General features: G+C 36.6%; 1 protein-coding gene across 4 annotated transcripts in view; it reads right to left on the bottom strand.

Annotated features, from left to right (window-relative positions):
- Positions 1 to 26348, bottom strand: part of LOC148943039 (nitric oxide-associated protein 1-like) — a 113855-nt gene that overhangs the window by 73989 nt on the left and 13518 nt on the right. For 3 of the 4 annotated variants that reach the window (XM_089102004.1, XM_089102001.1, XM_089102002.1), the window contains one exon: positions 10757 to 11427. In XM_089102004.1, coding sequence (XP_088958130.1) covers positions 10757 to 11414 — 658 coding nt within the window. In that variant the 5' untranslated portion in view covers positions 11415 to 11427. Of the gene's footprint in view, positions 1 to 10756; positions 11428 to 18155; positions 18289 to 26348 lie in introns of those variants that run through there. The other variant, XM_089102003.1, reaches the window with a different exon arrangement.

The raw sequence follows: 26348 nt of genomic DNA, 5'->3' as shown, positions 1-26348 counted from the left end.
CGAAACTTGAAATGAAATACAGATACGACAATCCGCCCTTAACGAAATGGGAGTAAACTTAGATACGATAAAATGGTGTGGGCTGCCTATTCTTTTCACCATGAAGATACGACAAACGAGTTCTCATGCAGCAATACTATTTGAAAAAGTATAAAAATTACAAAAAACGTCAGAAACGTTTATTTTTTGTTAAGTTTGTTTGCCGGCCGCCGGTTTTCTTCAGTGGAATCCACCTCTGGACAGGGATCTCGCGTAGACCGAGAGGCTTCCAAACGTGCCTTCCCAACCTTGCTTCAGTGGAATCCTCCTCTGGACAGGGATCTCGCGTAGACGGAGAGGCTTCCAAACGTTCAGCATCCCCCTTGGCCTTGTAGTACTGTTCAATCTTGGTTTCAAAATACTCCTTGTCTTGGTTGGGGATGAACTTCAAGAGATACTTGACATCTTTGATTTTCGCCTCAGGTAGATCAATCTTTTTGCCATAAAGTTTGGGCAAAACAAGACGTTCAACAACACGGACAGCCGAAGTGTTGGGACACTTTTTAACCGAAGTACATTCTTGTGATATAGTAGCCATTTGCAAGTCTCCAGAGAAGGAAGTTTTGAACCAAACTCTCTTAGCGTTATCCTGACGGAAATCAAGTTGTTTTACCTTTGAATACGGTACCAACGAGTACTTGTACAGCTTTGCTGGCTTTTGAAAGTCAAAGAACTTTGACTGGGTCATTTGCAGGACATTAAAAGGATGTATCCTTCTTACTTTCAGTAACTTCCTCACCAGATCTAGTGGGGAAAACAAATCAAGATGCTTTAGCCCCCGCTCAATAGTGCTATGTACAGCATCAACCTCCTGTATACTCGAATGACCTGGTTTACAATACTTCATAACCACTTGTTCTAAGCGCGGAAATTTTCTTAGAACATCTTGGATGGCAAAGCTTATAATTGAGTTTCGGTTCTGGGACACGCAGGAGTCCGACCAAGTAATTAACTGGCAGATATCAGGGTAAGTATCAAGGACTTTTTCCAGTATGGCCACTAGTCTACTAGCTATTTCGTTTGCTCCACGCCCAGCCTCAAACTCGGACCAAATGCAACAGTATACCTCATTGATTTTCTCTCCAGTCCTTCTCTAGAATGAAAGAATTGCCGTGAGGTTGAATGTAGTTATCTTCCTTTTATAGAAAAATGAAGAAACATTACCCCGGGGCAGCGGAAAAACATTCTCCAGATCAAAACAAAGTAGGGGAATAGATAGGTTTGACATGTCCACGTCACGTTCAATCTTGGTCTGAATTTTACTTTTTACATGAGCGTCATACTTGTCTTTTACTTCCTGATCCATTTCAATTCGGTTTTCTTCACTTACACGTTTTTCCTCGCATACATCACATCGATCTGCTTTCGGAATATGAAATGACAAATTAAACTGCGTGTTGAAGATCTCACGATACTTAAACTCACTAACATCATTTCTTGCTAGTTCTCTGCAGTATTCCTGATACAGTTCATACATTTTGCGAATGTTTAGATTTGCCTCAAAGAATTTTCTGGTAGACTTGGCTCGAGTATAATGCGATTCAACGCACGGGAAAGATTCAATATGCTTTTTCACTAGCTGAATGTCCTCGTTATTAGTTTTGTTTCGAGGAACCTGTATTGCCTTTGGATTTGGCACTCCTGTTGTAGCAACATTTGAATATGCGTAGTAAACTATTCTCTCTGAAATATCAAGAGTAGCCAAATAAAATGTCTTGCAAATCCGGACTGTTTTCGTGTTAACGACAAAATAATATCGCAGTGTGCAACTCCTGCGCGTCTCCGCTTTCTTCTTGGTTTTAGTCTTGGTTGGAACGGTCTTAGTTGTTTTTAAGTAAAACATTTTCTTCATATCCTTGCTTAGTTTCCAGAAATCATCAAAAATCTTTTGTCTCTCTTCAGAGGCAATAGCCTGACTTCAATTATAATGACAATCCTTATTACAAACAACATCCTTCACTTTCTTCTCTTTCCCATGAGTTTTCTGGTTGTTAGGATTCATATATACAGTACCAGAGTTTACTGCTGCCTTGATCTTTGTCTTAACCCAGTTCTTCTTATCTGAAATTCGTTTTCTGGTTTTTTTACGTGAATTAGGATGATCCACTGTATTGCTTTGACTATTTAGATCTGGCTCGGTTGTTTCTTGTACAGGTTCAGCATTATTGGGAATCTCGAGGTGCTCCTGATTTTCTGCTGCCACTGAACCTGTTATGGCACTTGAACTAGAACCACAGCCAACACTGACATTAACCTCTGAAAAGAGATCATAATCCACATTTTCTTGAAGAGCCTCAGCTACTTCCTGATCAGATTCTCGGAAATTTAGTTCTGAAAGGCTGCTTGCATCTAGTTCAGGTCGATGGAGAGGATCACTGCCTTTTTCTGAATCAGAAGATAGATCTTCCTCGCTAGAAAAAACAAACAAAAAACTAAAAAACAAACAAACAAAACAAAAGCTTAACAAACAAAAGCTTAGGCTATACAAGCCCAATGGACATTGTGGCTTGATGCAATGCTTCCAATTACTTGATTTTACTTCAAGTCAGGAAATGGAAAATGGGGCTAGGTCAGGAAAATGAAATTTTCAGTAGACTAAAGATAGGCTTTGTAAGGATAGACTAGTCTAGGCCTAGTAATAGCAAAACATATTTTTAGCTCTAATATTTATTAAAGGGGAGAAATCAGATAAAGAAAAAAAGGAAATATACCATTAGATTTTCTATTTCCTTGTCTATTCCCCCACAAAGCCAGATACACCTTTAGGCTTAACAAAACAGTTTGATTTTTCTTTAAACTAGCTTTATTTGGTAATACACATCAGCTGCTGATGAAGAACTGGGTATATTATCCAAGCACCCCTGGTGTTTGGATAATCACTAACTTTGGACAAGCAACCGAGCATAATTTGATTCAAATAGAGCCTATATTTCCAAGCAAGCTCTTAGTCTTGCATATGTATAGATTTAGATTACCTTGTTGGGATTAGCTCAATTTGATCTCAGAAACTTTTTTATACTGAAAATTAAGCTTAAAGAAAAGTTAGCAAACCCTAGTAGCCTATTTTTTCTTTACAGCACATGTCTGGGATTGAATCTATTTATGTTTGAGTGGTTTTGTATCCTACAAGGCCTATAGGATCATGTGTTTAAGATTGGGCAGTATTTTCTAGAATTAGCCTAGGCTATGCTTAAACTAAATTGTGTATTTGTCATTAGACTCTACTATTAACTATCAATGCATTCAAAACATTCAGCAATCCATATGGCTAAAATATTCAGCCTAATCAAATAGCCTAGGCTAGCCTACTTGTTCAAGAAAATTTGATACTTCCTTTGAGTTCTGCAAATTAGCAAATCGCATTATGAGATGGTGCAGTGGTACAATAATGTGCGTAAATAGACAAGACAATTCTGTTATCTAGGAATAGAACCATATTCCTAATTCAATGCTGTTTCCAAATCAAACTATATATGCACCAAAAATCATAACAAATCAGGTAGCCTATTTGATATACTCTTGGGTAAAGGTGCAGTGTAGCTCCCCTGTACTATAGGGTGCAGAGACCCTACTAAGAGAACTGCAATATACAGGAAGAAGTGTGTTGTTTGCATTCTACTTCTATTGGACAGTATCTGTGCAACTTTACAACTCAATTGACTGAAAAATATACCCTTATAAATAAGCTGTTTTTATCAGGGGGAGCTACACTGCACCTTTACCTACTCTTGGAACAAAATATTAGTCAATTCCACAAAAATGAGGTACCTGGATTCCTGCAAATATTGTGCAGCTTTTGCGGATGTAAACAATGTCCGTTTGGGTTTCATTGTGAAACTTTAACAAACTTTTTCTTCTTCAAAAGTATACGTCGACGGAGTTACGACAAAAATGCCCGTGTAATTTTCCCATATGAGGTACGACAGAACCGCTCTTAACAAAACGGCAAAATGTGAGATACGATAAACGAGAAATCTAAAATTGGGGCACTTCTAGCTGAGCTACAACAAAATGGTCAACGGAATCGGATAGAGCAAACAATTTCACGTTAGATGGCAGTCCTAACTCCACTTCCCGAAAAAGTCGCAGATACGACAAAACCGCTCTCAGGGGACGATTTGCCTAAATAGCATATAAACATGTTTTTTACCTTCTTCGTTTTTTTTCTACAATTACGAGCTGAGGCTAAATCAAGAAACGAGTTTAGTGATGTTTTTTTTCTTTCTTTTTTTTTTTACACAGAAAGCCGACCACAACGATAGGAAAATTACGACATGCAAACAACACTAAAATAAGGAAAAACAAAAAGCAGTACTTAAAAAGAATAAAATAAAGAAAAAGGTCATACACTCAGAAACAGAATTCGAACTTAAAATAGGTTAAAAAAGTTAAGATACAAAAAAGGGGAAAAATCAGTAATTGAGCAACATAAAGTTTTATAAACAACATGTTTTCAGGCCAAAAAATATTCTGAAACATTTACTTATAAACATATCCTAAATACCACGGTATTACCCGAGCAAATGTATCCCTTTTTGTAGGGAAGAGGGGCGGGCTCAAATTTGATTTATGCTATATACTCTGGATTGAATAGTCGTTTAATATTAATACAAGTGCAAAGAAACTGAAAAAGATATACGAATCAAGTGGATAATTTAAAAGCCCTTTTAGCCTAAGCTAGCTAAGAAGAGTAACGGAATTTTGGTTTGTGTTGTCGTTTCTTAATTTAAAGGTCGTATCCTTCTATTTCAAGCCTAGATAGGCCGGGAATGACATGAGAATTGAAAAATTTCTTCATATAACAACTCATTTCAACTCTAAGCAAGGCCAAAAGGGATGAAAATACAATTAGGGGTTATGATTTGATTTAGGCAGTGGTTCAGTTAGAAATAATTCTTACCAAAACTAGATATAAATATATGATTCTTATTTTTCATTCTGAAACTGAAATTACCAAGAGTCCTTCATTCACAAGTATCCTCTCTTCCCCATCGTGTATAGGCTGTAGTATACAGCTCCCACTGCGCTTACTTTAAACCCTGTATAATATAGGCTGCATCATCTAGTATCACCAGAGAAGAAAATAAACAATGGATTACAGTAATCAAACTTTATGTTAAGAATCTATTTTTTAATTAATAATCAAACAGTTCGTGGTAACGAACTGAAAGTAAGGAGCGACCCGGCTCAATGGGAACCGAAACTCTAAAACACGGCTTTTTGATACCAATAGATACATCAAAAGAATCCGATTTTAATGCTGATTTCAAATATATAACTTTCATCAAGTTTAGTCCTACCCATCAAAAGTTACGCGCCTGAGAAAATTTGGCTGATTTTCGAAAAAAGGGGGAAAGACCCCCTAAAAGTTCTAGAACCTTAATGAAAATCACACCATCATATTCAGCGTATAAGAGAACCCTACTGTAGTGGTTTCAACCTCCTATCTACAAAAATGTGGAATTTTGCATTTTTTGCAAGAAGAAAGATCACGGATGCGTGTTTATTTTTTTTTTTTTTTTTTTTCCAGGGTGATCGTATCAACCCAGTCCTAGAGTATCGTGGAAGGGCTCATTGGAGCGGAAATTAAAAGTTCTAGTTCCCTTTTTAAGTGACAAAAAAAAATGGAGGGCAACTAGGCCCCCTCCCACGCTTATTTTTTCCCAAAGTCACCCGATCAAAATTTTGAGATAGCCATTTGGTTCAGCATAGTCGAAAATATGATAACTATGTCTTTTAGGATGACTTAATCCCCCGAAGTCCCCGGAGAGAGGGCTAAAAGTTATGAACTTTACCCAATGTTAACATATAGTATTGGTTATTGGGAAGTATACAGACGTTTTCAGGGGGGATTTTTTCTGGTAGGTGGGGGGGGGGTCGGGAGTATATGGGAGGATTTTTCCATGAAGGGAGTTTTCATTGAAAAAGGGACATTGCCATGAAGGGGGCGCCGGATTTCCCATCATTATTAAAGATAAAGATCAGAAATTAAATTAAAAAAACAGCAAGTTTTTCGACTAAAAGTAAGGAACAACACCAAAACTTAAAACGAACAGAAAATATTACGTATATGATTTGGTTCACACCCTAGTCAATACCTCACTCTTTAAGCCAAAGATTTTTTAGTACTTTCATAAGAGCTATTTATTCTAATTAACAGCCTTTGTGATTAAGGGGTCATTTTTAAAGAAATGGAACAAAATTCGAACTTTAGATTAAAGAGCAAGGTATTGAATAGGGGGCGAACCCCCTAATATACGTATTAAAAATCTATGAATATAGAAGTTCGTTACGTAAGTTACGTATATTTATTACTAATAAAAACGTTCGTAAATAAAATTAAACAACTTTCGAGAAAGCCATTTAACCAAAAAAAAGTAAAATTAATATACAAATTTTGTTTTAATTATTCATGCACGGTGAGCCAAAATCAAAACCTGCATTAATTCAAAAACGTTCAGAAATTAAATAAAAAAAACAAGCTTTTTTTAACTGAAAGTAAGGAACGACGTTAAAACTTAACACGAACAGAAATTATTCCGTATATGAAAGGGGCTGTCCCCCCCTCAACGCCTCGCTCTTTTCGCTAAAGTTTGACTTTCTCACAACTCTTTTTTTTAAACAACAAAAAAACTTTAGCGTAAAGAGCGAGTCGTTGAGGAGGGGACAGCCCCATTCATATACGGAATAATTTCTGTTCGTTTTAAGTTTTAAAGTCGTTCCTTACTTTCAGTTAAAAAAAATTGTTTTTTTTTTATTTATAGTTATAAGACCCGCCCAACAACGGGCTAAGCTGAGTATACGTACTTAGGTTGGTGATTAGTGCCAATATGGTCTGCTACCTTCGCTGCAAGTGAATTTCGCGGTTTTTGTGAACCTACTTTGGCATAGCTCCTGGTATTTTGTACAGGCATGGTGCGGTTGGATAGATTTTCTGGAGACGTTATAGACTAGTACCCACTTTGAGTGCGGTAGATATAAGGTTCTTACCTATACTTAAGACAAATGCATCTGACTTATCTTTTGTCTATTCGACCCTATTGTCTGTTGCCGTCTAATCGAAAAATCAAAAGAAAAAAAAAACGAGAATATTTTCGATCTACAACTTTATTTGGAAGCCACGGATATTATTCTAAGCATGTCATCAACAAACCCAATAAAGAATATGGAGGTGATACTTGGCGGCTTTCATAATCAAATGAGCTATTTAGACATTGTATATTAGATATTGTAACCTTGGATGCGCATACAGTCTTTTCATTTAGTTTCAAATCCACAGCATATCCTAAAAGTTCCAATTATTACCCTTAACTGTTCCTAGGATATTGCATAGTTGCCCTTTTGACAATTTGGATGCATAGTGTATTTCTTGATTTAGTTGCTTATCCCCCTTAGCGTTTCCTGAAAGAATCAACTTAATGTCCTACACTGTTACAACGGTATAGCCTCTATGCGCCATTTCACAGCCTGGGTGCACTTAAACTCTTTCGATTTAGTTACATAGTTCGTAGTTGTAGAAGCAGCACTACCGGAAGTTGTTGCAGTGGAAGTAGCCATAGCAGTCGCAGTCATAGTCACAATCAAATTAGCAGTAGTTGCAGTCCCGAGTAGTCATAATTGCAAGGAGTTGTAGTAGAAAATAGGCGCAGTCGCTGTCATAAGTCTTCACTGACACAAGTAGTTGCATTCGCAAGCAGTCGCAGTTGTAAGAAATCACAGTCGCAAGTAGTTGCAGCTGCAAGCAGTCACAGTCAAGAGCAGTCACAGTTAAAAGTAGTCACAGTCCCAGTGGTCATGGTAGTAGTAGCAGTAGTTTTTGCAGTATTAGTAGTATGTAAATAGCGTCTTTAATTAGTTCACTATCCTTCTTAACATGTCTTGAAAATTCTAACTCAATGTTCTAAGTTTTCCTTAAAAACTGCTAACACGCCCTTCCCCTCCATATGGCCTTCCCATGCATTCCCCTCAACATTCCCTGACAGTTTCACATTTTAAAGCTTAGTCATAGTCACAGTAGTAGTAGAAGTAGCAGCAGTATTCACCTAGTGCCTTTTGGTTATTTCAACATCAACCTCAAACGTCCCTGAGACACTGCTGATACAGCTTTCTGAAAACTCAAATGTATATTGCGAATTTTGCAATGGTTCAACACCTTCCTCAACATTCCCTGAAAGTTTCATCGTAATATGCTACCCTTAGCCTTGGAATTAGTAATATCTGTAGTAGTGTATAGTATACGTAAGTATGACGGCACTAGACCCTTAAGGTCCAAACCGGCGGCGCTGATCTCCGTTTTGTGGCCCTTCAGCCAGGAAGTGCAATGGGGGCAAGCAGTAGTAGTAGTATGTATCTGTAGTAGTGGTAGCAGTATTATTGTTAGTGGTAGGAGTAGTAGTAGCAGTAGCTTGCACATAGTGCCTTTTGTTTAGTTTAACATCTCCCTCAATATATCCTGAGATTTCAACTTAATACACTAAGCCGTTGCTGAGACATCACTGATAGGTCTTTTCAATAACTTGCATGCGCAGAGTGTGCTTCAATTTAGTTCAACACCCCCCTCAAAATTCCCCGAAAGTTTCACTCTAAAACATGAGTCCTAGCAGTAGCAGTAGTATGCACTTTGTGCCTTTTGGTTAGTTCACCCCCCCAACCAAAAAAATATACCCTGGAAGTTTCAACTTAATACCTTAAGTGTTAAGCTGTTGATTTAAGAATTCCCTGACAACTTCACTTTGATAGGTTTACCTTACTAGTAGTGGAAGTCGTAGAATGTTAGTGGTAGTCGTTGTAGCAGTAGTAGTGGCATGCACATAGTGTTTTTTGTTTAGTTCAACATCACCCTCAAACAATCCTGAAAGTTTACACTTAATATTCCCAGCCGTTCTCCAGATACAGCTGATACACCTTTTTTGAAAACCTGCATGCTCATAGTGTGTTTTGATTTAGATCATCATTCCCCTTGACATTCCCTGAAAGTTTCAAAGTGACACTACTACCTTAATACCCTTAAAAGTAATAGCGTTGGAAGAAGTAGGAGTAGTGTTGGCAGAGGTAGTAGTAGTAGTGGTAACGGTGAGCGCACATGGTGGCTTCTAATTAGTTCAACATTTCCTTCACTATGGCCAGAAAATTTCAACTTAATACTCTAAACTGTTCCTGAGATTATGCTGATACGCCATTTCGAGAACCTAAATACGCATAGTGCGTTTCGGTTTGGCTCAACATATCCTGAAACGTTCGCCTTATACCCTTTACCTGAGTAGTAGTTGTAGCATTAGCAGTAGTAGTAGTAACAGTAATAGTAGTAATATGCATATAGTGCCTTTTGGTTTGTTCAACATCCCCCTTAACATGCCCTGAAATCTCCACTTAATACCCTAAACTGTTCCTGAGATATTGCTGATCACACTTTCTTTACAACCTGGATGCACATTAGTATGCTTCGATGTAGTTCCTATCCCTCCCACTCAAATTTCATGAAATCTTATTCTTAATACCCTTACTCATGCAGGAAGTCATGGGTCAAACTTTACCCTCCTTTCCCTATTACAAATATTAAAGATAAACGGTGAGTAAATTGCATAGACATCGCTTGTCCCAAGGGCTTCGGGGGCTCATGTCTTCTCCAGAGGCATAGTCATTTAACCTTTCAATTATGCTGAACAAAATGATTATCTCAAAATTTTGATTGTGTGTCCTCCGGGGGGCAGCAAACACAGGCGTAGGAGGGGGGCCGATTGCTTTCCTGGTTAAAAATCAGAATATAAATAAATAATGTATGGATCACACTTCACTCTTTACTGTGATGCTACGTGCTGTTTTAGATTTTTCATGCTTTTTTATTTGTTTATTTGCTTACATTAAGGATCCCTGTTATTTGTGGGGCCTGGCGTATTCCCACTCAAAAAATTTCCTTCGGAAAATTCCCTTCACGTGTAAAGTAAGCCACCAAATGGATATCAAGACAAATAAAAAATAACAAAGAAATTTATTCATCATGGAAGAGTCTCCGTGTCCCAAAACACACATGGAATACACACTGCAGAATCAAATAGTCCATAATAACGAACTCTAAGTAAGGAAAAGCTGGGTCTGATAGTAACCAAAACTACGAAAATGTCTAGTGGATACGTTCTCGATAGCGAGACACAAACTGGTATCACTTAATTTTCAGCATGGGTGTCAAGTATAGGGGACGGGAAGCGCCTCTCCAATTTTTTTTTTTATCCAGTAGGATGAAATTTGAATCAGTAAAATAGCCTAGTGGCACGTAAAATTGCCCCCCTCCCAACATTTATGCTAGTAGCATCTTTAATCAGTACCAAACCAAGTCCATTGCATGATATAATTAGTGGGATTTGTTAGTCCTAGCCTGTTATCTCTACGTGCTTCCATTCTATGACAAGTCTTCTGTAGTTGCTGCCACTAACTTCATATTTTCCAATTATTTACTTTAACCATCATCTTACCAGGCTGATAACTCAACCCTCAAATATATTAAAATGAATTGAAATACATAAAAATAAATACTACATGATATTCTACACTATACATTCTCCCTTTCTTTCGGCAATATAGGTCAAATTTTCTAAACTTCCTAGTTCTATAGAACAGAATTTTAGCTATTACATTTAGTTTTTTTTTATAAACAGCATGTCATATATTTACCTGTGTAAAGAAATGTCTTGTCAAGAAGAAAAAGCAAACAAAAATTTACCTGGTAATCCTGAATCTTTAGAATGAAGATGAGCACCACAGCCAAAACAAGGCACATCACTAGCTGGCAGAGTTGGATCAGCAGTGCCATAATCAGCCATCCATTCTTCATCAAAATTATCATTGGTTGTTTCAACATTGGCTAAGTTAGGCAAACCCCTTCTGACACTCCTTGATGAAGCAGTTGTATCATTAATTGGTGTGAATGACTGAAAGGGAAATTTCACATCTATGTCATCTGCAACAACTTTGTCTGCTATGTCATCCTCTGCAGCAGCAGTTCTAGAGAGTAGCCTTGCTGCTATTGAGGTGGCTTGACTCTCGAGGCGTTTCCTGTTGTCAGATATTAGTCTCTCTTGTTCATTTTTCAATAATTCTTTAAAACCCAGTCTCCGATTATTCTCTTCAATGAAACTATTAAATAAAATTTTCTCCTCAACTGGTTTTCCTAAAACTGGTTTTCTTGACTCTTTATAGAGTTGAGTTCTTGTTTTTCGTTGTTCTACTCTTTTATCGATCACTAGCTCAAATCCTTCCTTGTTTGTTCCTTCTTTCAATGCTTCATTTACTAGTTTTATCAGTTCTTGAGAATACAGTTTGCAATGATTATGCAACCAAAGATGTTTTTTTAGCTGTTGAAATAAAGTAGGATATCTCATACTTCAAACTAATCTGAAAACAAAAATGTGGTAATTATAAAGCAGAAGAGATTTTAGCATGCAGTGGTGTCAATATAGAGGGGGGCATTCCCTCCTAGATTTCCAAAATTTCTTCCTAAAGAGCATTTTATTGAAAATGCATATATATTTTTTATATTTTCACTGAAAAAAATAGAAAAACTACAATCTGTTCTATCTAGGCTTTCACAAATTCACTCTACCTTAGGAATGGTAACAACAAACACTGTCAATTTTTTTCTCCTCCCTCTTGGTGTCCATTGGGGAAGGAGGGGGGTTACACTTCTCTTTATTTTTATTTACCCCTCTAACCCTACATTTCCACCCCCACCCCCGTAGGTTTTGAAAAGAAACCTTTTTAGACACCATATTTTCAATTGAAAATAACTCTTTAGGATATTTCTTAATGAAAAAGAAGCAACGAAATTACCCCCTCCCTAGATTTCACCCCACCCCACCCCTAATTTCATAAATTTGATACCACTGAGTACGACTAAAAAAAATTCTCTGTTTCAGATCAAGATTTTAAAAGAAAAAGACTACAGGGAAACTTCTGTCTTTAATATTCAGTCAAAATCATGGAGTAAGCCAAAGAAAAAGATCAGAAATTACAATTACATTTCCCTTAATGATACAGCCTCAATATCCACAATAATTGCAACAAATTAAACCACTAACATTTTTAGCAAATGACAACACATTTCAGTTTAACAATGTCTGCCAAATAATTTAGTGTCCAGGTTGGACTGTATGGTTGTAAATTGCATACTGTACAAAATACAGTCGAAAAATTTGTACCAATGCTCTCAATTATGCACGCAAGGCAATTTGGTTGCGTGTTAGGAATGCACAAATATCTGAGACATGGTTATTTACGCTTCAAGCCCCAGAGATCAATCTCCACTTGTCTCTGGTTTCAGTAGAGTCAGAGTCATTTCCCAGCATGATAAAAAAAAATATAATAAAGAATTTGGACAGAATGAAGTCAGAAAATAATTCTTACATCATAATATGCAGAAGAATTGTATCTAACACGTTTTGCACGCAGACCCACTGTACTTTCCCTCCCCCCAGCCCTAATGAGCAAATATATAGCCAAAATTTGTCTCTAAAGTATCATATTTTTATCTTACTTAGGTATATTTTATTAGGATTAACCTAACTTCCCTTCTTGAGTGGCATTGGGTATATGATAGGCAGCGCAATAGCACTGCTTAAGTAGAGAACGATGTTGGCACAATGTATTATTTTTTTTTTGTTTTAGACCAGGGCACTTTGTATCGAAGGAGCTGTCGTAGAATCTTTGAAAAGGGCTCATTTGATTGGAAATTGAAAGGGCTTATGCCCTTTTTAATAGCCGAAAGTATTTGGAGGGCAACTAATAACCCCTTCCACGCCCACCATTTCCTCAGACGTGTCCAAAAATTTTTTTCGAGATAGTCATTTTGTTCAACGTAGTTGAAAAATCTGGAAATTATGTCTTTGAGGATGACAACCCCACCCCACCCCCAGAGCTCTCAGGGAAAGGATATTAAGTTATTCTCTGGGGGCATATAAGGTTTTTACAGAAAGCTGTGTCGCAGAAACTTCAAAAAGGCCTTATTCGATTGGAAATTGAAAGGGCTAGTGCCCTTTTTTATAGTTTGAAGGTAATTGGAGGGCAACTAAACCCCCTTTCACACCCACCATTTCCCCAGACACGTCCAATAAAAATTTTGAGACAGCCATTTTGTTCAAGGTAGTTGAAAGATCCGAAAATTATGTCTTTGAGGATGACCCCCCCAGAGCCCTCAGGGTAAGGGTTGTAAGTTATGCCCAGGGGACATATAAGGTTTTTGTAGAAAGCGTTGTCGTAGAGACTTCGAAAAGGGCTCATTTGATTAGAAATTGAAAGGGCTATTGCCATTTTTAATAGTCGAAAGTGATTGGAGGGCAATCCCCCTCTCCCCCCATTATTTCCCCAAACACATCCAATCAAAATTTCGAGATAGCCATTTTGTTCAAAGTAGTTGAAAGGTCCGGAAATTATGTTTGCGGATAAGAAAACCCCAGAAAACCCCAACAGCCCCCAGGGCTAAGGTTGTAAGTCATGCCCTGGGGGCATATAAGGTTTTCATTGAAAGTGTTGCCGTAGAAACTTCATAAATGGCTCATTCAGTTGGGAATTGAGAGCGCTAGTGCCCTTATTAATAGTCAAAAGCAATCCGAGGGCGAATGCCCCCCCCCCAACGCCCATCATTTCCCCAAAGATTTCCGATCAACATTTTGATGCAGCCATTTTGTCGTACGTCGTTGAAGGGTCTGGAAATTACGTCTGTGAGTATGACAACTCCCCCAAAGCCTTCAGCGCTAAGATCGTAAGTTATGCCTTGGGGGCATATAAGGTTTTTTATAGAAAGAATTGTCGTAAAAACTTCAAAAGGGGCTCATTCAATTGGAAATTGAGACGGCTATTGCCCACTTTAATAGTCAAAAGTAATCAGAGGGAGAATCACTCCTCCTCCACGCCCATCATTTCTCCAAAAATTTTCGATCAACATTTTGATATGGCGATTTTGTTCAACGTAGTTGAAAGGTCTGGAAATCATGTCTTTGAGGATGACGACCCCCCCCCCCCTCTTATAGCCCTCAGGACAAGAGAAGTAAGTAATGCCCTTGGGGAATAACTGTCAAACGAACAGAAATTAATTAAGAAACTATTTCCACGAAATAATTTTTTCAAAAAAATTTAAGAACTCCATTAAACAAAAAATGAACAAAAATAGATTCAAGTAATCTACGAAGCATACAACTTCCAAAAATCAGTATCAATAAATAAATGAAACCCAAAACGGACAGAAATCAAAGTAAATAACTGAGTCAAACTTAAAACGAGTAGAAATTAATATGAGTAGGGTTCAAAACCCCCTATGCTTTGTAAAAGCCAGAATATAATTTGTACTTTACTGAAAAAATTCAAATGAATGTGCATTGTCAGTTTAATATACATATGTTGATATTTATTCCTTAAAATATTAATTAATTTTTGATTTCTTAAAGTTACAAAAATGAAAACAATTAAAAGAAGTTTTTCAGTAAAGTACAAATTATATTCTGGCTTTTAGAAAGCATAGGGGTTTTAAATTCTACTCATATTAATTTCTGCTCGTTTTGAGTTTGACTCTGTTATTTACTTTAGCAAACCAACAGAAAATAAAAGACTAACTTATACAACTACCAACAGTCTTTAAACAGCCATGAAATGAATAGATTTGACTATGTGATTTTAATTCTTGAAAAACTTAAAACAGGCTCAGTTTTCAGTAAGATGCAAGTTTGAGAATTCTACAAATCCAGGAAAGGATCACAAGTCTATTTATTTCAAACAGGTTTTCAAAAATATGTTGCATGAACTGAAAAGTAGGAATTTTTGTTTGTTTTACCTTTACTCTTTACTTTTATCATAGAAATTTTGTGTTTAAAATTAACTTTTGTGTTGCTTTGCAGTTTTTAGAAATATACAAAATAAACCTTATAAAAATATTTTTTCCCAACTTAAGTGAAGAAACTAGGCTATTGAAATCAACATTAGTTTTTGTTAAAATAGGGAATTAAATTTAGATTGTACTTTAGAAGTATCTTGAACTTTCCCTGGGTAAATCACCCTTGCCATTTTTGAGGATTTGTATGTAATAATTTAGCTACTTATGAAATTAATTTTTAAAAAATTCTGTAAAAGAAGTTTTTAAAAGAAAAGTAAAGGCCATTTTAAACGTAAGTTGAGCAAATTCAAATACCTGATAAAATTCAAACCCAAAACGACCAGAAACTAAATAAACAATCATAGCAAAAAAAATACAACAAGTAATAATGTAAATGAATGAAGAAATCTTAAAGCAAGTAATGATTAAATTGAATATGCAAATCATACTTAAAACGAAAAAAAATATTTTGCTTTTGAAGTATAAATGAAACTCAAAACGAACAGAAATTAAATAAAGAATCAATGCAAACAAACATGCAATAGATACTAATGTAAATGAATAAATAAATCTTAAAATGAGTGAAACTTAAATTAAATATGCAAATCAAGCTTGAAATGAACAAAAATAACTACAAACAAGAGTTTGGGTATTGCCTCTTTCTATCACTGAAAAAAAAGTCTAAATCCTACTGCATAATTGGCGCTTTACTGAAAACGAATTATATTACAAATATTTTCTTTTGTACTTAATATTACGCTTATTTTGTACTAATATTACGACACAGGGTTTCATTTATCCTTTAATAGTAATTTCTGGTCGTTTTGGGTTTGAATTTTAACAGGTATTTGTATCTTCTCAACTTAAGTTTAAAATGGCCTTTACTTTTCTTTGAAAAACTTCTTTTTACGGAAAGTTTTTTTTTAATTAATTTTTGTTTGTTTTGATTGCAAAAAGTCTTAAAAATTCCTTATCTCAAAATCAAACTTTTTTTCAATATCAAATGTTCATCAAAGTATCAAAACTAGTGTCGAAGTAATAATTTCAAAGTAAAAAAAAATAACAAAGTAAAGAAAGCATCAAAGTAAACAAGGTATCAAAGTAACAATACACAACTTGCATAACTTACAGCCCTTGCATCGTAAATCGAAGTTGCCACTTAAATCCCTAAATCCAAGTATTGAAGTAAACAAAGTGTCAAAGTAACAATAAGCAAGTTCCATAACTCAGAGCAATTTCCCTGGGGTTAGGGGCAGGGGTGGATTCAACACTGGAAGCATAGTTGTTTGGCCTTTGAACTTTTTTGAACAAAATGGCAATCTCAAAATTTTGACTGGATGCCATTTGAAAAAATAGAGCTTTGGCTAGTTGCCTATTGATTACTTTTGACTCTTAAGAAAGAACTAGAAGTCTCAATTTCCGATCAAATGAGCCCCCTCCAAAGTTAATACGACCGACCACCTGACCACGACAAAAACCTTATATTTAAAGACAGGCAACTTAAATAAGTTACAATCTTTGCCCCCGGGGGCTATGGAGGATTTCTCAACCCTTAAGTTATAGTAATTTGAATTTTAGATTATTTTGAACAACTGGGCTATTTCAAAATTTGGATAAGATCCATCAGGAGGAAAAAAGGCACAGGGGGGGGGGGGGCTGGTTACTTTTCGATCAATTTCGATTCTGAAAGGGGCAGAATAAATTTCGATTCCCAGTTGAATGATCTTCCTCCTAAATTATACGACCACGCTTTCAATAGAAGCTTTATATGTTAATGATGGGCTGCTAGTATAACTTACAGCCCTCTTCCCCAGGGCTGAGGGATTGAAACCCAGAACCGTAGCTTTTTGACATTTGGACGATTTTAAACAAAATGGCTAACTCAAAATTTTGATCGGAAGCATTTAGAAAAAATGGCGGGGGGGGGTGCTTACTGTCCAATTATTCTTGACTTTTAAAAACGGAGCTAGAACTTTTGATTTAAACGGATGAGCCTTTTCCACAGTCTATTCAATTACCCCTTTGTTAAGAACCTTATATATGAACAACGGACAGTTTGCATAACTACCCTGGGGGCAGTGGGAAATTTTGCCAACCCACGAGGCATAATTATTTTAAATACTTCGCTTTTTGTGAAGTAATTAAAGTGAATTAGAACTTTCACTTTTTACTCAAATGAGCCCTCTCTGATGTTTACACAAGCATCACTTCCATATGAACCATATACACCCCCAGAGCATAATTTGCAATGCCTGCCCCTAGGTCCTGAGGGGTTGTGTTGCCACACAAAAATTTTGTTATCTGACCGTTCTTATCGGATGGGTTCAAGGGCAAAGGGCGTGGGGAGGGGGTAGTGGCCCTTAGATTTCTTTAGTTCATAAAAAGTGAACAAGAACTTTCAATTTCCAATCAAATGAGCTCTCTCTGAAGTTTATACAAGCATCCCTTCTGTAAGAACTAAACATGCCCCCAGGACATAACTTACAACGCCTGTACCCCGGGCCCTGGGGGGTTGTGTCGACACCAGAGTTCTAGTTATCTGACCTTTTAACCATTTTTAACAAAATAGCTATCTAAAAATTGTTACCCGATGCATTTGGGAAAAAACGGCGTGGGGGGAGGGGCTAGTTGCCCTCCAATCTCTTTTGACTCTAAAAAGTAAACAAGAACTATCACTTTCCAAACAAATTAGCCGTCTCTGAAGTATATACAAGCATCCCTTCCAAAATAACCATATATGCTCCCAGGGCATAACTTTCAACGCCTCCCCCGGGCTCAGGGGGTTTTGTCAACACTAAAGTTTTTGTTATATAACCTTTTAGCTATTTTTAACAAAATAAGTGCCTTATAAGCCCCCAGGGCATAACTTATAACGCCTGCCCCCAGTCCCTGGGGGGGGGGGGTTATGTTGATATCAGAGTTTTATTATCTGAACTTTGAATTATTTTCAACAAAATTGCTATCTCAAAATTTTTATCTGATGCAATTGGGGAAGAAGGGCGTGAGGGGGGGGGGGGATAATTGCCCTCCATTCTCTTTTTGTCTCTAAAATGGTGAACTAGAACTTTCAATTTCCAATCAAATGAGCCCCTTCTGAAGTTTTTACGAGCATCTTTTCTATAAGAACCATATTTGCCCCCAGGGCATAACTTGCAATGCCTTCCCCCGGGCCCTAGGGACTTGTGGTGACCCCGGAATTTTTGTTATATGATCTTTGAACTATTTTTAACAAAAAGCTACGTAAAATTTTTTTCTGACATACTTGGGGAAAAAGGGTGTTTGGCTAGTTGCCCTCCGATCACTTTTGAATCCTAAAAAGGGCACTAGAACTCTCGATATCCAATTGAATGAGCCCGATTTGAAGTTTATACGACGACCCCATCCATATAGTGCCCCTGGAAAAAAAAACTAATAATAAAACATTGGAGCTGTGTGGCCTTTACTATAGGAAACACTATAGCGTTGCCTCTGATATTATCCTATATGATATGTAAGTACAGATTTTTGAAACCTCAAGGACATTATAAGCATTAAAGATGTGTGGTTTAATATAATTATGGAAATTAGCGTGACTATTGTTATAATTTTTATGCTGAAATGCAGTGAGCAGTTTGGAAGTTCTCATAAGAAAGTATATTTTCATTATTTTTGCTCCTTGGCCTTTAAAATTTTAGGAGAAGTAATCAGTTGAAAATTGCATCCCCCTTCCACCTTGAACAACAAGCATAGGGTAAAGGCACCGATGATTCGACAGTGCAATTCTGGAACCAATGTCGAAATTTTCCTTCAAAACGGGATAGCTCTACTTAGCCGTGACTTAGAGCGCCATCTCTTGGAGCCGTCGTTATATTTCGTTAGTGCAAAACGTGGACACTATATCCGGTACAACCAGATATGAAAAGAACATTCAATTTGGTCAGTTTCCTGTTTTTGACAGGAAAGAAGCTCCCGACAATTTTTCAGGTATGTAATGTTCAAACTGTCATTACTCGGTTATTTATTGCAAGAAAAAGTTGGGATAAGCGCCAATGTGTCGAGATACATCTGCTCTTCTCTGAAATGTAGCCAAATTAACTTTTTCTTGATAAAATTAAATGAAAATGGCGACGGAAATTGCATTGTCGAAACTACGTTCCAAGTGTCGAAAATTCTTGTTCAATGTAGTGGAATACCAGGCAGACTAAAAATGTTCCTTCAGCCGCATTCAAGCGTAAATATCGGCTTCTATCAAGGGATTTATTTCTTTGGAGAATATCTTGTAGTAGCGTTCTCGAAATTTTGGACAGACAGCAACAGGCCCTGTCGAAATATAGGCGACTTTGTCGAAACTTCACTGAACATGTAAAACAGATGAGGAATAATAGGTGTCGAAATTCCAGGATCCACTGACGAAACCGTAGGCACCATAGCTGTCGAATTTACGGGTGCTTTCTGCGCAACGAGAGATTTGGAGGATTATTATTTCTAATAATATTTCAGATGAAAGAACATTTAAACAAAAGGTTTTTTTTTAAACTTTGAAGTTTTACTTACAGACACTGGATTTTTCCATCATCTGAGGAACTGTTGCTTGGCCTCATACCATGCAGGGGCATAAATTGCTATGGGGCAGGGGGGGGGGGCCCGTGGCCCCCAGACCTGATTTTGCCCCCCCCCCCCGATTTTTTACATTATACCCTTATTTATCCTTCATCCGAATGAAAAATACAAATTTTATCAAATACAAAATCTTATACGAAATGACGCGTAGGCCTATGTTTTGGACAAAACTAAGAATCTGCATATGAAAATAAAATCCACTAAATCAAATAAACTTCTGAAATTTCTTGAAATCCACTCACCTTTTCCTAGACCCTATCCCTTCCGAAATGCTAGTGAAACAATTTTTTTACACTAAATTTGTTATACTAAATACTATTTGTATTTGATAATGTACATTAAAATTTGTTGTACCTATTTTGTTAGTTTTATTACCTGTACTTTTTGTATAGACTTTTATACTTTTATACACTAAATGAAGTATAAGAAAAACAGAGAAACAAGAATATATGTGTCAAATACATCAGACTCTGCTCACAAGTATTACTAAAATATTTAGACGGGTGTCAAATTGGGTTTCAACATGCGGTGAAAACAGTTAACTTTTTTGTTGTGTCGACTCATATCCCAGGGGTAGGAAGCAGGAAATTAGGTGACATAGAATTTGTTTACTCAGGCAGGAAGGATGGGGTACATAGGCAGGGAGTAGGGCTCATGATGAATAAGGAAGCTGCTAAGTCTTGTTTAGGCTGGGAAGGTATTAATACTAGAATTCTAATTGCTCATTTTATGACTAAAAAGTTCAGGGTATCAGTTATAGTAGTATACACCCCTGTAGAGCCGACTGACGGAGACACTAGTGACTCAGATGAATTTTACTTAGTTACAGGACCAAATAGACAAGGTCCCAGGTAGAAATATGATGTTATTACTCGGAGATTTTAACACCCAGGTTGGTAGAAATAGGGATAGATGGTATCCCAGCCTAGGTAAATTTGGTGTAGGAAAAGAAAACAGTAATGGATACAGACTTTTGCAATTTTGTAGGTATAACAATCTAGTTATAACCAATACGGTGTTTGGTCATAAAATGGCTCATAAGCTAACATGGTTTTCACGTGATGGTAAGACAGCAAACCTTATTGATTATGTTATAGTAAACCGAAGACTGGCAGGATCAATACAAGATACTAGGGTATATAGGAGTACTGAAATTGATGTTAAAAGTAAAGATCACCATCTAGTGGTGTCAAGGGTTAATTTAAAGCTGAAATATCGGAAGGGTAATTATCTCCCGGGAAGTTATGATGTTAGTAGACTCCAGGATGAGAATTTGAGAGAAACTTTCCATTAACAGTTGAATACTAAACTTGATATTTTAAAATTTGATAATATGGAAGATGGTTGGAATATTTTTAGAAAAATAATTTGTGAAGTTGCGGAAGGTGTATCAGGGAAGAAAGCTAGAACTGCAGCTAAGAATATTAGTGAAAAAGCTTTAGGTTTAATAGAAAGGAGAAAGGACTTGTACAAGAATTATCTGAGTGATAGATCGCATGAAAACAAAAGGAATGTAAAGAAAGTGGAGAAAGCATTGGAATATGAGCTAAGAAGGAGTGAAGGGGAAGCCATGGATAATATTGCCGAGGATTTAGAAGATGCAGCTAGACGGCATAATAGTAAAATATTGTACTGGCACGTTAAAAAATTGAGAGGTAGTAGTCAATCCGGACTTGTCCCAGTTAAAGATAGGAATGGGGTGGCAATTAGCGACAAGGAAAAAGCTAAAGCGAGATGGGCCGAACATTTTGAGAACTTGCTTAACCAAGATAGAGTTGCAGGAAAAAATATAGAGGAAAATGAAAAAGTTTGCGATACCTTGGATATGAAGGAAGATTTGTTTTGTGAGGAGGAATTAGCAACAGTACTATAAGGATTAAAGAATAATAAGACTCCAGGTGCTGATAGGGTGGTAAATGAGTTTCTTAAATATGGGGGCTCTGAGGTTAGAAATAAGTTATTGAAAATTATGAATATGATTTTTGAAAAAGGGGAAGTACCTAACTATTTTAGGAAAACCTTAATTAAGCCACTGTATAAGAAGTGGGATAAAAGTGAGTGTTGTAATTATCGAGGCATTAGTCTTGTCTCTGTATGTAGCAAATTGCTTAGTAATATGATACTTTTTATACTGAGAGATGCCTTAGACAAAGTTTTAAGAGAAGAGCAGTGCGGTTTTAGAAAAGGTAGAGGATGTGTTGACCAAATTTTCACTCTTAGGCTAATAATTGAGAAGTGCCTAAGTTTTCAAACACCTTTGGTCCTCAGTTTTATAGATTATGAGCAAGCGTTCGATTCTGTCCATAGAAGTGCTTTAGTAAAGGTTTTATCCTTGTATGTTATACGAGACAAATACATAAATTAATTAGTGTTATTTAAGAGAATAACACTGCAGCGGTTTAGGTAGGAAATGAGGTTATTAGTTAATTTAGCTTTAAATCAGGAGTTAAGCAAGGTTGTGTTCTTTCCCCATTTATATGGATTATTTTGATTGACTTTGTCTTAAGGAGCACAGGAAAGGCAATGGGAGATCATGGAATCAAATTGGGAGGAAAAAGTATCCTGGACTTAGATTATGCTGATTATTTAAGCATCCTAGATGAAAGTGTGAGCAAAATGAATGAAGTCTTAGAGGTTTTGCGAGTTCAGGGTGCTAGTATTGGTTTGAAAATTAATGTTAGGAAGACTAAGTCACTAAGGCTAGGAATAAGTGAAGATGAAAAGGTGACGTTGGGTAATGAAAAGATTGATGAGGTGGGCAGCTTCACTTACCTTGGTAGTATTATTAGTAAGGATGGTGAGAGCAGTAAAGATGTTAAAAGTAGAAAAGCCAAGGCTCAGGGTGTTTTTTCACAGTTAAAAAAGTCTGGAAGAAAAGAAGATAAGTCTGCAAGCCAAGATTAGAATATTAGAAGCTACAGTGATGACAGTGGTCAAATATGGCTCTGAAGCATGGACGCTCCAAAAAGCAGATGAAGATTTGCTTGATGTTTCCCAGAGAAATTGCCTAAGGATTGTTCTGGGTACCCGGTTGACTGACCGTATTTCAAACAATAGGCTATACGAAAAATGTGGTTCAATAACGCTTTCTAGGTCTATAATGAAAGAAAGGTTGAGGTGGTTAGGGCATGTTGTGCGAATGAAGGATGACAGATTGCCGAAGATTGTTCTTTTCGGCCAACCATCTAGGGTTAAACGGAAGGCAGGTCGTCCCCGACTGGGGTGGGAGGACGTCATAGAGAAAAATTAAAAGGAAATGGGAACTTCGTGGGCGGGTGTAAAAAGGGACGCTTTGAATAGATTGGGGTGGAGGAGGAGCGTGCGTAGCTGTGTTGGCCTCAGGCGGCTTGGTGCTGCGATGAGTTGTTAGTAGTAGTAGTATAAATTGTAGGTGAAAATGCTCTAATATCGGAAAATTGGAGTTTTGTACCCTTTCCAGACAAAACTTCAAACTTCTCATCAAACAGTTAGATTCCAAGATGTTTTTCCTACATACTGAAACCCTTTTCAAACCGAAAGTCTTTAAATTAAGACTTCTAGAGTAGAAAAACTGTTTTTTTTTTCAAAAACTGTCGAACCATCGGTTCGACACCCAAAACCGGTGTCAAATTGGGTTCCGACTTGTGTCAAAAACAGGTAACTTTTTTGTTGTGTCGAATTTGTTAGTGAAAATGCTCTAATTTCGGAAAATTGGAGTTTTGTACCCTTTTCAGACAAAACTTCAAACTTCTCATCAAACAATTAGATTCCTAGATGTTTTTCCTACATACTGAAACCCTTTTCAAACCGAAAGTCTTTAAATTAAGACTTCTAGAGTAGAAAAACTGGTTTTTTACAAAAAACTGTCGAATCATTGGTACCTTTACCCTAATCAATTTTTGCCTGATAGCACTAAAAAATCTTCTCTATTTTTCCTTCACTTACAGTAGAGTGCTAAAAAGCAAGTACCTATTGTAAAAATTGCCTCAACCAGGATTTAAATCTAGGCTACCCCAGTCACGATACAGGATCCTAACCTGTTTAACAGCATGTAAATATCATGCTTCAAACTAATCTGAGATATTAGAAGCGGTAATTATAAACCAGAAAAGTTTTTACCATGTGGTGGCGTCGATTTGGAGGAGGGCATTTGCCCCTTAGATTTCCAAAAATTCTTTTTAGGGGTTATTTTCATTGAAAAAATGCATATATATTTTTTCACAGGAAAAGTAGGAAACAGACAAATTTGCCAACCCCCTCCTTCCCTAGATTTCTGAAATATACATCTTGTTCAGTCTAGATTTTCACAAATTCACTCTTTTTTAAGCATGGAAACAGTATACACTGTCCTGTTTCTTTTTTTTTTTTACATCTTCATGTACAGTCAGTGGTGTCAATTGGAAAGGAGGGGATATACATTTCGCTATATTTTTTTTACCCCCTGCCCCTAGATTTGTTATTCCCCCTTCCCCCCCGTTGGTTTTGAAAAATAATCTTTTTTAGGTATATTCATTGTGAAATATCTCTTTTGGATATTTTTTTTGTGAAAAAAAATTACAAAATTACCCCCTCTTTATATTTCAAAACAGATCCCCCCCCCCTATTTTCATAAAGTTGACACCACTGACCATAATTCAAGAAAATACTCTATTTTCATATTAAGACTTTAAAATAGTAAGATAGATAGTCACTACAGGGACACTTCTGTCTTTAATATTCAGTCAAAATCATGCAGTAACCCAAAGAAATGAATCAGAAAAAAACAATTACATTTCCCTCTCAATGTCCATTTTAAGTGCAAATTAAATTAAATTCCTAGTATTTTTAGCAAATAACAACACATTTCAATTTAACTATGTTTGGCAAATAATTTAGTGGCAAATTTGGACTGTATGATTGTAAATTGCATGCTGTATAAAATGCAGTCACATAAATTTTACCAATGCTCCCCACTTTGCATGCAGTGCAATGCAGTTGCATGTAGGCAATGCAGAGAGGTCTGAGATACAATTACTTACCCTCCTAGTCTCAGAGATTAATTTTAATCAAAACAGCTACCAATGCACAATCTCTGCAAGAGGACCTTGACAAGCTCAATAGTTGGATGTCCAACTGGCTGAAATCAATATCGACAAAAGCCACAAGCTAACAATAGGGAAACCTACTATTCACTATGAATACAGACTAGGAGTCTTACCGATCACGTCATGCCAGGAGGAGCATGACTTGGGAGTTGTCATTGACAGCAACCTTGACTTCCAGACCCACTACAACAGCATTATTGGGAAAGCAAATTGTGTTGCAGGAGTTTTAAGGCGCAACTTCACTTTTGGAAATGATAAGACCCTTTGCCTTCTCTACAAAAGCTTTAGTACGGCCAATCCTTGAATATGTTCATTGCACTACACGTCCCTTTTACAACTAATTCAATTCAATTCAAACTTTTTATTTCCTCCGAATACGAAGAGTACAAAAGAAATAAATAAAAATAATAACCGCTAATCAACAGGCCATAAAATTATTTTAAACTATATAACAACAAATACGCAAAGGCCTTCAATCAAAATTACCACACAAATTAACACTTCATTCAATAGATAATAAATTAACACTTCACAAATTAACATTTCGTTCAAAAATTAAATCAAATAAAATAAATTAAGCTTCGTGCGCAGCTCTATATAAATTATGAGAAAAAACATTTAATTTGGATAAAAAATTCTTTTGCTTTTTCTCCAAAACATCAACAGGGTTTTTTACTTTATATACATTCATTAAAAAAGTAATTAATTCAGATTTAGAAAAGTGGCAAAGGAACTTAGCAAAATTAAAAAATGTGATTTTTACATGCGCAATATTACTAATTCTAAAAAACGGGAGAAACGAGGAAAAAAGTAAAATTTGAGGCAAAGCGACAGTATTATATACCGATTCGAGAAAGAAGATCGCGAAGACAAATTACTGCCCCGAAACTAGAAGCTATTCTACTTTTAACTGCTTTAGAAATAGAAGCACGGCATAGAGCTAAAGTTGGTCCATAAGGCACACCAAGATATAAAAAAGATTCCAAAGGTTTTAAAATACTATCATAAATACGAACAGAAATTTCTGAATTAACGAGATCATTAGCCTTAGGACCAAGAATTAAAAACTGACACTTTTCAGGGCGAAAACGAAGTCCATGCTCACTAGAAACCTTTGCTAAAAAATCTACATTTTGTTGAAGTGACTGAAGCGATCGACTCAAAAGGATTAAATCATCTGCGTAATCAATCCACGACAGAACATAACCTTTACCATAAATAAAAGTCAACCGAATTTGATCAAATAGCCCCGAAACAGTAATATTGAAAATCAAAGGAGAAATAATGCTTCCTTGTCTTAGCCCCCTACATAACTTAACATTATAATCACTAAACTGATTCTTCCACTTAATACGAATACGAGAGGAGCCACACTACTTTTTTAAAACCAAAACTACTGGTAGTGGGATATTATTCTTCAGAAGCGCAGTCATAGCCCAAGAATGGATAATTGAATCATACGCCGCCGCAAAATCTAACGCAAGTGTATAAACTCTATCCCATTGCTTACAAAAGGATATTATTCTTGAAAGGAGGGTATGAGCAACATCCATTCTTAGCCACTTACGGAACCCAATTTGATTCAGGCCTTGGTTACAAGACTCCAGATACTTTAATAAAACTAACTCAAAAACTTTGCTAATCTGGCATGAAACAGTAATCGGCCTGTAATCACAACATCGATTCGTATTCCCTCCCTTTTCTGAAAGGGGTGAAATGGTAGCACGAGAAAAACTTGGAAGAACTCCAGAAGAAAGAATAGTAGTAAAACGAGAAGCGAGAAGAAGGACTGC

The sequence above is a fragment of the Artemia sp. Qi Xiang Cuo genome, chromosome 16, assembly GCF_049724085.1.
Source record: "Artemia sp. Qi Xiang Cuo chromosome 16, ASM4972408v1, whole genome shotgun sequence".
Taxonomy (NCBI): Eukaryota; Metazoa; Arthropoda; class Branchiopoda; order Anostraca; family Artemiidae; genus Artemia; species Artemia sp. Qi Xiang Cuo.
The sequence above is the reverse complement of the archived record's forward strand: the minus strand, read 5'-3'. Positions and strand labels throughout refer to the sequence as shown.